The sequence below is a fragment of the Castor canadensis genome, chromosome 11 (assembly GCF_047511655.1).
Source record: "Castor canadensis chromosome 11, mCasCan1.hap1v2, whole genome shotgun sequence".
In the NCBI taxonomy this organism is placed as follows: domain Eukaryota; kingdom Metazoa; phylum Chordata; class Mammalia; order Rodentia; family Castoridae; genus Castor; species Castor canadensis.
Genome location: NC_133396.1, coordinates 11,186,361 through 11,198,637, shown reverse-complemented (window position 1 = coordinate 11,198,637; position 12,277 = coordinate 11,186,361). Strand labels below are relative to the sequence as shown.

Genomic DNA, 12,277 nt, shown 5'->3' with positions numbered 1-12,277 from the left:
CCTGAAGAATTTGTTTAGAATCTGGGAACTTTTGTGGGTTGAGTTTTACCTACCTGTAAACATTGCATGACATCACCATGCTGCCCGGGACCTGTACACCTGCTCGCACGGAGTCAGCTTGATAGCCACTGTCTTCCGGCTCATCTGCTAGTCAGAAACAGAAAATCATGGTGTGTGGGGTGCAGTAGAAAGCACTTAGAGGCACCAGTATGACACCCAGAATTCACTCTAGAGCCCAGAAATCTAGGCGCTCCATTTCTTTTGTAGCAACATAGAGAATCATCATGAAGGAAGAAAGGGATATTGAGGCATTTATTCCTTACGTACTTGAAACAAAAAGAAACAATGATTGCTTACAAGCCTTTATTTTCTGTACTTATTTTAAAACAGGGCTACTGAATGAGATTTTCTTCCTGTTTCTCCTCCACATGTTTTTGTTATCATAGTGATTTTAATAAGTCCCTAGGATTGATAGTGCTGACCATATAAGCTTTGGTTTGGGATTCATGATAGAGAAGTGTAATAGAAAACCTGACATTCTAGCCCTGCGAAGGGTTAACAAATGAGTTTAATTTTTACAAAGGTGGAATCTTAGCATTCTTATATTTTTCACCATGACCTCTCCCTATAGATTTGTAAAAGGAAGTCACTTCCCTCAGTGAGAATAGCTAGAATTGTTTTTGCTTTTCCTCCAGGTCTACTTAGGAGACTCAGTGCCCAGCTGACCAGCCCCATGGCATGTTGGGGTATGTTGGAGGCTCATCCAGATGTCGGTCCTATCTGACTCAGGCAATCAAATACAGTCTCCTACTTGTTCAGAAAGGACAGTAAAAAAAGGCACTGGATATTTACTTAGCTTTTGACAAATGTATGGCTTGAGAGGTGCAATTTGTTTTTATTCTGTGGACACACCAAATAGCCCTTCTTGGAAATGATCGGGGGAATTCAAATAGGCAGAAATCCTATGGTCAGCACAAACTTCAAGCTCGCAATTCTCAAGACAGCATGAAGCTGTTTTTTAGTGTCAGCTATGGTCAGAAGCGTGTGTTGTGGCATTTGGAAGAGGAATTAGGGCAGTTAGCTAATTGCATGCTTGAAAATGACAAGCCACTTGAAAATTCAAAAGTCTGTCTTTAATCCAAAAAGAAATTGGTGTAGCTTTGAACTCTGTAGTTGTTATTTTATACTGAATTTCAAGCACTTCCTATTAAACATGGAAAATTTGACTTTTTTCCCCTAACCTTATCTTGGATACTTTGCTATTCTTAGTGCATGTTTTGAAGTGTTCTTCATTTAAAAGAAGGAAAGAATGGGTTTTATCAGTCATATTAATTCAATAAATAGTCTTATTTTGTTGTTAGGTCTTTTGATCAATACTCTGTAGCAGAGCTTAGGGTAAACTTTCCTTTCTAATCCTGGGTGTAAGTCAAGAAGTAGCTCATTGGCCAGTAAACTCAGAGGCTCAGTAATCTTTCATGGATCAACTTGATGTGTTTTTGCTACATTTTTTTAAATGCAGATTTTTTTTTTAAAAGAAACACTTCTGGAGACCTTTTCGTAAATCTTTCAGGAAATGAAAAGAAAATATTCTTTCTGAAAATCACTGTACTTAAAAATGGAAGCCTTTAAGCCTTTCTATCTCTTGGGAAGAGAATCATCTCATTCTGTACTGAATGGAGGGTCAAAAATCAGCAATACCACAAAGGTCTTCAGTTGGTAAAAGAAGCCATCATTTAAATATTTGAAATAGAAGCTTTTTGTCTCGGTTAATCAGTTCTGATGTTGACCATTGAAAGCTAGTCACAGAAAAATAGGTCATGGTGCTCAGTGAGAATGTTTCAGTTTCAATGAAGAATTAGGGTCTCTGTAGAAACACCCAAAATCAACCCCTTGAATATTGAGTGTAGATTTAATGTTGGGCTGAGTGTCTTGTTACTGATTTAGCAAGATCAACCTATAGAGAAGAAGTTCTTTTTTTTTTAATTGATTTGGTTTGAATAGTGGTTGTAAATTTAGTGCTTTTGTACATTAAAAAAAAACTAGAATCAAGTCAGCAGTATACTAGCATCACATTTCTTCTTCTGTGTTTCTTTCTAGGTGAACTAGCTTTTGAACTTAGAAAAACCATTGCATCTAGGAAGGTGGAGCAAGGGCTAGGAGACAGGAGGTGGGACTGATGAGAATTTGCACAAATGAGAGAGGAACCAGCTGGAGATGATTCTTATAAGTAAATTGCATCTGTGAGAAGGTGGAAGGAGGTTGCGACAAGGAGCGACATCCTAGGACATGTAGTCTAGGCTTTCTTGATTTCTGCCCTAATGACATTTTGGACTCTGGTTGCTGTGGAGGACCACCTGTGCATTATGGGATGCCTAGCAGCATCCTCATTCTCTATATTGGATGCTAGTAACAACTCAGCTACTAGTTGTAACAACCAGAAATGCCCCTGGACATTGCCAAATGTCCCCTCGGGCAAAATCACCTCCAGTTGAGAATCACCCATATTGACTCCCAGGATACATACGGTACATGCAAAGCAGTTAAGTGGGAGACATACAGCCTCATTCATTTCACTCAGGCACACATCCCCATACCAACCCAACTTCGATAGTTGATATTTCCTCTTTTTAACGCACTCTTATTTTTTATCCTCAGTTGAGATGAACTTTCTCCCATAGGTTGTCTGGTCACTGAGGTCACTAGGTCCTAGGTCTGCCCTCAGTTCCAGGTTGAAACTACTGTCCTCACATCTACCTGTACCCTGTCTCAGGTTCCCTGGCTTCTACCCACAGCATTGCCTGGAATAAACTGGTAGGCTGCTTTTAAGTTGTTTTGGTTCAAAAAGCTTCCTCTTATTTTTTTTAAATTGTGTTTTGTTTTAAACCACAATTGCTTGAAGTGTCTCAGTGACTTTGCTCTGTTTCTGTTCCTTGCATCTCCTCATGATGATGAGCTTATGTGGGAGGAGCAGTGCTCATATCACACATACTAAGTCTCATTTGCTCAAAAATGGCCCATTCACCTAAATCCTAGCAATCTGATAGTAAGTCACATTTTCCTTCCTCTAGCTCCAGACACAGTTCCTTTCCATTCATGTAAGGTTTTGTGGCCCAGCGTGCACAGAAACTTGCAAATCATCCTTTTCTCCATTCTGTAACCTGCGTTAAGTTATAACTTTTCTTTTTTTTTTTTCCATTCTAAGTGGGAGGGGGGTAAAGGTCAGGGGTGGGTTGACAACAGTGATGATGGGTTGGTCTCTTTAATCTTGCAGTTTTATTGTCATTGCCTCCAGTGTCAAATGTTATTCAATGTCTGTGTATACACAGAACCAAATGATCACTTGACAGTAGTGCATGATCACCAAGTATTTCTAAGAAGAACAGTGCTAAGTCACTGACTGGATGTATTTTTCTTGTCTATCAACTAAGATGCAAGTAAACAAGTAATGTTACCTTAGACACTTCATGGATTTGTTGTCTATCTCAGGCAGGTTTGGTTAGGAATGAAGAAAAAAGCAAATCATATAGTCAAGGAAACTACAAACAAGAAGAATCAAGTTGTTGAAGATGGTGGAAAGATAACAAATGTATTGTAAGAAACAATGGTCAATTTCTATGCTAGTGTAGGTGGGATCGAAAACTTACTTGAAGGAAAGGAGATGTATATGTTAAAATATAGTGCCTATAGGTCAGAAAAAGCAGTCTTAAATGTCATTGGTAAAGTATCAGTAGAAAATAAACACACACACACACACACACACACGCACACACATTGATTTCTCTGAAGATATATCCACAGTGATTCAAGGCTTGATTTATAAGTGTAACAGAAGAAGGTCAAGATAGAGGCCCGTTTTTAAAGCTGGTATGGTCGGTCTCCTACTGGTTCTGAAATCCTAGTTTAGTGAGAAGTAGTTCCCAGATTTTAATGTGATTGTTTTTTTGTTTGTTTGTTTAAGCTTAAAGAAGAATTCCAAAGAACGGCCTACATATCCAGAGCTTATGGTGAGTATTAGCAGTGGAAAGAGCTCCAATCTAATAACTAGTAAAGTCTCTGTGTCCTAAGTTATGATTAAATTAACCATATTGGAAGTTGATCCATTGAGACATCAGTAATAGGAATCAGACTCAAGAAAAACAGTTGAGTCCTTTACTCATTGTGTATCCTTTATTAAAATTTAATATTCTTTCTTTTTATTGGCATATATTGATTGTCTAAAGGAGTTTCATTGTGACATTTAACGCAAGCTAGGAATGTAGCACCATTCTTACAAATTTTTTCCAGGCTCATAAGCCCGTCATGATAGAGAACAAATTATGTCTATAAAATCTGTGTTTTCAAATTTAAAAGCTAGCTGGTGTTACAAATTAGTAATCTAAAATCAAAAAAGCAGGATTTAACTGATTTTAATGATGATAGATATTTAAATGTCACATATCTGATCTAATTAGTTAGATTATTCCCATCCTGTCCCACTCACAACCACGTCGTCTTCAAGACTAGCACAGGGCAGCAAAGTGTCCTACGTTCTCTTAGCAAGTGGAGTGGTGAGGTGGCTGAGACTTCGGAAAAGTACAGCTCAGAAGAGTTACACAATGTTGATCCACAGCGATGTGTGATTGTCACAGCCACTCATGTGGACTTTCAGTTCTCGTGGACAAGCTTTGATTTATTTAAGTCAGGCCTATTCCTCATTTGGATGAATTGGAGTCAGGACCATCTCCTTTGGCTGTCATTGTTCCCTTTAAAAGAACAGCATCCAGTGCTTAGAGTTCAATAGCTTTATTCAACTAAGACCTAGAGCTGAGGAAGAAAAGAAAGGTACTACTTGAGAAAAATCTTAGTATTCTACATGCTTATGTTTAATATTTCCTCCATCATTATTATTTTTTAATGGCCAGTTCAGAAATCTTTTTAAAAAAATTTTTTTGGTATGGTTGGGTGACCTCTAAAGGCATTTCAAATTTAATTTCACACAAAATGCAATAGACAGAGTGAATCCTATTTTAAAGTCTCCTTGTTTTGTAATTAATTTCAGATAAAAGAAGAACACTTTCTATATATTTCCAGCTGTTTAAAATGTAGAGCATTCCTTTTTCTCCTGAGTGGCCTCTTATCTGAAATTTCATCAGACCACATTTGAAGAAAAAAATGCTTACTGTACATTGGCAGCTGGTGTTGAATTCTACCTTTCCATTATATTCTAGCAAATACTGTGATGTTTTTGGCATACATGTTGTGGTTGTCAGATGGTGTGGACTCCCCCTCCCCCCTCCCCGCTTCTCCTTATGGCATTAGTCTTTGTGGTACTGGAAATGGACTTGCCTTTTGAGACCATAAGTATTCCCTGCTTTCCTGTGGAATTGAGGTTTTAAATGGAAAATCTAAGTCCAAAACTCCCTGACTTCAGCGTTGGGAAACACATGGTGGGTGGGTATTGTTTAGATTTTAGGAATTCATGAAGAGGTAGAAAAGTAAAAAAAAATAATAATTTCTCTGGATGAAGGACAGTATATCTAAGGCCCCAACCCAGATATATACTTCTTACAGAAATCCTGAATGGTTTCCTCCCTAATTTGAATTGAGGGTCACACATACTTCAGCATCCTTTCATCCTTTCAAACTTCTATTGGAAGTGGAAGGACGATGACCCTGTAGGATTTGTTCTTTTAGAGTAGATATTACCCAACTCTTTTGTAAAGGTCTAGATACTATTTTAAGATTGTGGAACCTGTAGTTGGTGTTACAACTACCAAATTACCTGTTGTAGGCTGAAACCAGCCATATTGGATATGTGAAAGAAGAGGGTGTGGCTAAGTTTCAATAAAACTTTAATGGTCAAGGCTGTATTTGGCCTGTGAGGCATAGTTTGCTAACCTATGTCTTAGATGGTAAGCACCAAAAATGATAACCAGGTCATTCATGTAATTGTTCAGTGAGATGATTATGTTCTCCAAATACCTTAGGAAGATCTAGATTGACTTACATCGTGATGCAGGATGCCTGAATCTATAGAAAAACATAGTCTTGAGGGATAAGGTATTGTATATGGGATATTAGGGAGGTCCGTTGTTACTTCTGACTTGCCCCTATGCTGCTGGCAGCATGTCCATGGATCTCCATGCTCCTGCTGACCACAGCAAACCTAAATGGTGCAAAGTCCTTTGTTCTTGTGTCCAGTTCCTTTTTTGGGGGGAAATCCAGCCTGGGATGATAGTCTGGGGATTATTTGTGGTATGTCATTTTTCTTATCTCTAGGTTGCTGTCTTTGCTATTTTTGGTCCATTGCTTATAGATAGGATTGGGTTTCCTCCCAATATTTGTGGGCCTCAAAACCTACACAAGGAGAGAAGTCACACTTTCCATTTTAACATGCCCTGTGGCTCTCACAACATTTTCCTAGCCTGGGAATAAACTAAAAGATGCCTGAAGGGTTTTTTTTAAATTAAAGATTTCAGGTCAAGTTGTTTAATTCATTCACAAACTCAGGCTCCATCTACTGAGCTCGTAGCAGCAGAACAAGAAGTGAGGCAGGGCTGGCAAGCATTAGAAGTAGTCACTAAGACAGTCTGTGGTTTGGCATGTCCTGTTTTGATAGTACAAAGCTTTTCAAGCACATTAAAAGATCACCAAATGTCAAGAGGATGTGGGAAAGCTAATAAGCACGATGGTAAAACATTTGGTGAGTGTGCTGTGTACGTGGTTAGTAATTGAAAGTGATGCTTGCTATTTGGGAGTTGAGGGAGCTCGGATGAGGGACCTTGCATCTGGAACTTCTAATATCGTGGGTGTAAGGGTCTGAGCCAGCACCCAACCTGTATCCTCTGATGGGCAAATGTAGAAGACCTCCTTTCCATTTTCTGAGTCACAATCCTTTACAGTGACCACCTACTTTCTTCGAGGTTTTGTTTCTTTGTTACTTCTCCATTGCCTGTTTCCTAAAACTTCCCTGGGTGGGCATTCAGTTCCCCACAGAACTGACTCATCCAGCCCTCTACTGTCAGGTTTAAAACAAACAGAATTAGAAAACCTACAGCTAGGCAATATGAAGGTTGTCAACTAAATGCCTTAGATCAGGAAAGCAGAGTGAGTCATCTACATGTCTGCATTCAAAAATGCTCACATTTAGCTGCTCAACTAGCCACTGAACCTAGTACCTACCACCAATCAGTGACATGGGCATGATAGGTAAGGAGGAACAAGGCCCTAGGTTCTGTTTGAAGGGACTGTCCTTCTGGCATTGCGTGGTTGGTTCTGTTTCTACTCTGAGGACTGCAGATCATGATTTGCTATATCTCTTTCTGATTAGAGGTGGAAGGTTCCACTGCCATAACCTGGCATTTATTGTAACACAGTTGAGCAATTTATTGTAAACAGTTGAGTTGGGAGGGTTGTTCTGACTCAAACAGAATGACTTGCTGTTCTCAATTGTTTTGAACTATATGACCTTTTGCACACTACCTTGCCTTTTCCCCTAGCAGAGTGCAAGGCTTGATGTTTTTTGTTGTTGTTGAAGTTTACCTAATCTAACCTGTGTGCATAGAGACTATTCTCCTCTTTTCAATCTTTCTTCTCCAAGTTGAATTTTTTCTACACGTACCTATACTTTGGCAGTCTATGTTATTTTCCAGATATATCAACTCTTCATCAAGAGGGACATAAATTTAACTCTTGGCTGTTTCAGACTTAAAGAATACCCTTAAACTGTTTTGGTTCAAACCAGCTCTCCATGGTCAAGGGCAAAGATACCTTTCTTGTGCATTTACTATTTGACAAAGTTGACATCTTGTTTTGCCACTCTTTTCTTCTAAGAAATAAAAGTACCTCATTCTAAGAAATGTCTAATTGTTCTACTATTGCAAATGACTTTGTACGGGACCGTGTTATTTGTAAGTCAGAACTTTGGATGGTCTTTGCCAATCTTTGTATTTTACTGTAGTCATGATTTACAAAGCATACTTACGTATTTTTTTAAAGCAATAGATTCTTCTAGTGGAAACCTAGAGATATCGGAAACAACAAAGAGATAATCTTTAAAATATTTGCAAGGGGAAGGAGAAATACAGCTAATCCCTGATAAGAATGCTAAATGCATTTATTAAATCTATTAATTTGTTAATCTCCTATATAACCAGTTACAAATATTAATACTGTATATTTTTCTTTTCTTTTCCAGCAACATCCATTTTTCACCCTACATGAATCCAAAGCAACAGATGTGGCATCTTTTGTAAAACTGATTCTTGGAGACTAAAAAGCAATGGACTTAATTGGTTGACCCTACTGTGGATTGTTGGGTTTACGGGGTGAAGCAAGTTCACTACAGTGCCAATAGAAAGTCATCTTTGAGATAATTTAACCCTGCATCTCGGAGGGTTTTCTCTTCCCCATTTTCTTTTCTTTTACCCCTGCTTAGGGGGCCTTGGAATCTATAGTATAGAATGAACTCTCTAGCTGGATGAAATGTGATATAGGCTTAGGACTTGAAAAAGGTGATTAAATATTTAATGATGTGTCATATGAGTCCTTAAGCTTCTCAGATTTCTCTTGTTCTTTTACAAAATGAATGCAATTGGCCCTGGCAAAAAGGTGCTACAGTAGTGATGAAATTGTAAGTAGATGTGTAGTCTGTCCAACTTGTAATTTTAATATTTATGTTTAAGTGCTTGGTTGGAAAGATTCCATTTTGTGCAAGATGGGAGATACGGAAGACAAGGTTGGGTTGGCAATATTTATAGGGCTTTTATTTTTTAAGTTCAGTCGTGTCTGTGGTCCAGAAGAAATTATTTAATATGCATCTTTAAGAATATTATAAAAAAAATCTCAAAAAGGAGCTCTTCTTGTGACGTGTCTGTTGCAGTTGTGGTGGCTGCTTCCAGGCTCCCAAACTTCAACTCAATCCGGGGTAAACACATCTGTGAAGTGAAGTGTTAAAGTACCCTGATCCTACCGCTTCCTCAACTTTGGACAGCATTAAAAAAAAAAAAAAAAAAAAAAAAAAAAAGACAAGCAAACACTTGTATCACAGCTCAAAGAGTAAAAACAAAATGGTTCTTTTGACATTTGTGATATTGTATTAGTGCAAAGTGATCTGTGATGTGAGTTTATATCTAACTACCTACCCATCTATGTGTGTGCATGCGTGCGTGTGTGTGTGAGAGAGAGAGAGGGAGTGTGTGTGTGTGTGTGTGTGTGTGTGTGTGTGTGTGTCTGGAAAATCAAGTCCTGCTAGGTGGCTTCTCTACGGATCTATATTTAGTAAGGAGGACACTTGTCAGTCATGAAGTGAGAAGTGACAAACCACAGTGAGAATTGGTGCCTTCTGCTTTTGTCCCTCCCACAATGAATCTACCCCAAAGATTGCCTTTGTAATTAATCTCTCTCCTGCTTTGTTTGTTTTAATGTTCAGTGAAGAAGCCTTATTATTGGGGAAGAACTTGGAGTAGCAGAAAATTAAAGGTGGTTGGTAGTCCTTTGATAAAATGAAAAGATAATGTGGAAGGTTTAATTAATTTGTAAGTATAGACTACCAAATTTCCACAGGTCAAGTTTATGTCACATCTTTCTTCAGCAGCATGCACTGGCTAGCTCCACTCCTGAATTCCCAGCAAGTTGACTAGGCAGCAAAAGTTCTCTCTTGTGGCTGAAGTCACCCACGGGCTCTCTGTTCCTCTGTTCCTTTAGAATCAAGGAGTGAAGTCATTGACGGGGAAAATATAGACCTATACTAAATAACAAGGAGCCATGGCTTTGAGGCATTGTGTTTGGGGTACAAAGGCAGAGAATGTTGATTTAAAAAAAAAAAGAGAGAGGAAAAATATCTCATATTTTTTCCTTGCTTTGAGTTCACAAAAAAGGAGAGGGCCACTCCTTCAAATTCTCCCTTCTTTTCTCATTTAGATTTTTCAGTGCAATAGTATATTTTTCTCTGTATTTCTTCCATCTTGTTCTTAACTCTTGCTCATGACAGTTGCCCATAGTGAGTATTTCACTTCTTTATCCTCCTTTGTGTCGTATTTGATTAAACATCAGTTTCATCTGCTTTGAAGATACATCTGTTTTCATTTTCTTTTTCTAGCCAGAAAGCATTCTTACTATCCTTTAAGTATTGTCAATTTCCCATCCATCTTCCTAAATCACAACTGTGTTCTTGCTGTGTTCACCCATTTTATAGAAACAGAAAGAAGAGGAAAAAAATCTGGGGTGACCCTTTACAGCTTTTGGCGAAGTATATAAAGCAAATCATCTATCTGGTCTGGGTCTGATTGTATACACCAGTTTTTCTACTTTGAAACATTCTGAACAAAGAGCACATTTCTTATTTGTTTCTTGTTCAGTCTTTGAACCCAGGGCCAGAACCTGCAAAACAGTCATAGTGGGTAGAAAATGAATTGGCCTTTGGTTCTCTACTCTGGTTTACTTTGGAATCATTGAGGAGCTTGTGAACAATGTCACTGCCAAAGTCCTAGTTCCAGGAACTTGGATTTAACTGGTCCAGCATGGGACCTGGGAATGAGTACTTTTTGACAAACCCTCTTGTGATACTGATAGGCAGCAGGGTAAAAAATATTGGACTTGTACCTTTTAAGGAGAGAACTGACTTAAAATTACTTTGTCTTCACCATCTGCAGAGTAACAAGTGATTGCAAAGAGGAGCAAGAGCTCCTATTCCTTTTCCTGTCCTCACCAATGGGGACATCTTTGTCAGTATCAGGGAAGAATGCTCCCGGAATTTGATTTGAAATTTGAAATAGTTTTTCTTCAGAAAAGCAATATTCTACATAGTGATCAGATGTCTTATGTACTAAAGTACAAGGGATTGATAGTCTTATGAGTCTAAATTTTAGAACATGATCTTGTTTGTGGAGGACTGGAGGTATACATTATAAACAACCAACTTAAAAAATAATCAACCAATCACTGAGGATGTAAGTCAGTACTAGATCACTGGTCTATCCTGTAGAAGACCCTTAGTTTGATCCCCAGCACCATACACACACATACACATACACACACAAGTTAAGATGCATAAATTATGTATCAGTTGGGAGTCTCTTATACATGTAGGCAGATATGAATATATAGAGGGAAGAATCTATATTCAAGGATGATATTCAAAATACTTAGTTGTCTACCAGCATGGACTATTGGTATATCATCGTTGTCTATATTCATCAGTACAGTTGCCACAGAGATTAGGGTCACTCATCAAAATGTATTAGATTTGTATCATATTGCCTATACTGTAAATTTTCTTTATATTATAAAAATGTTCATCTCTCTTTGTCTTTGATATAATAGATGTGCCAAAATCATAACATGAATGATTCTTAAAACAGTTACTATGTGTATAATGTCCCTCCAGGTAGCCACCTCAAGAGATTATATATTTATAATAATTTTAAAATTTACTAAAATATTTTTGCTACTTCTCATTCAGAAACCCATTCCCCTCCCTATATTTGTAATTTCTATTTTAAAATTATTCATTAGAGTTTTAATTTTTTTATTAGTATTATTTTTTTCACAAAAATCCTGACTAGGTATTTTCCAGTTGGCTCATCTACCTGGATTATTAGATTTAGCATCAAATCCTGCTTGGTAACCTCTAGAAGGTAAATCTACCCTAACAGGTGAAGTTTTACCATTGTGGAATATTTGTAAAGCATCTTGTTATTTGCTTAGAAGATAATTTCAAATGAAGAGCCTTACCACCACCCGAAAAAAGAGTAAGTAGAGCCAGTCTTCCTGGAATAAATACAGCCCTCTAAAATGACTACTTTGAAGAAAAAAAACTCACATAAAGGTATATATTGATACAATATCAGTCACTGATTTTACACATGGCACCAATCTGTTAGGCATGCCCAAAGGCCTTGATGTGAAGAAATAATCTATTATTCTAAGGACTGCATTTGATCACCGTGATAAAATCAGAGTGAATCAGTCAAATAAGCAGATTTTATTTCAGTTAGGCCATCTGAAAAATGGAAATTAATTCATGTGAACATAGCTGTATTTTAAGGTTCTTGAATATCCTCCAAACCTAATAAAAATTTTATGTGCCAGAGTTTCCCAAACTTGTTTGTTTATGGTGCTGTTAGTTGTCTTCATAATTTCTTTCATGATGCCCTAGCCCAAAATATTTCATAGCTCACTGTATTAAGTAATTAGGCCAAGCACCATCACAGTAACAGCTTGAGCCATGTCATACAGATATTTCTGTGTTTCCCTCAAAAATCAAGAGTGTCCTACCATGCCTCAGAGTTTGCTGTGA

At 37.8% G+C, this 12,277-nt stretch overlaps 1 protein-coding gene across 5 annotated transcripts in view; it reads left to right on the top strand.

Annotated features, from left to right (window-relative positions):
• Positions 1 to 12,073, top strand: part of Map2k6 (mitogen-activated protein kinase kinase 6) — a 111,679-nt gene extending 99,606 nt beyond the window's left edge. For all 5 annotated transcript variants that reach the window (XM_020183454.2, XM_020183455.2, XM_074045257.1 and 2 more), the window contains exons 11-12: positions 3,959 to 4,004; positions 8,177 to 12,073. In XM_020183454.2, the coding sequence (XP_020039043.1) occupies positions 3,959 to 4,004; positions 8,177 to 8,254 (124 nt within the window). In that variant the 3' untranslated portion in view covers positions 8,255 to 12,073. The remainder of the gene's footprint in view (positions 1 to 3,958; positions 4,005 to 8,176) is intronic.
• The last annotated feature ends 204 nt before the right edge of the window (positions 12,074 to 12,277 follow it).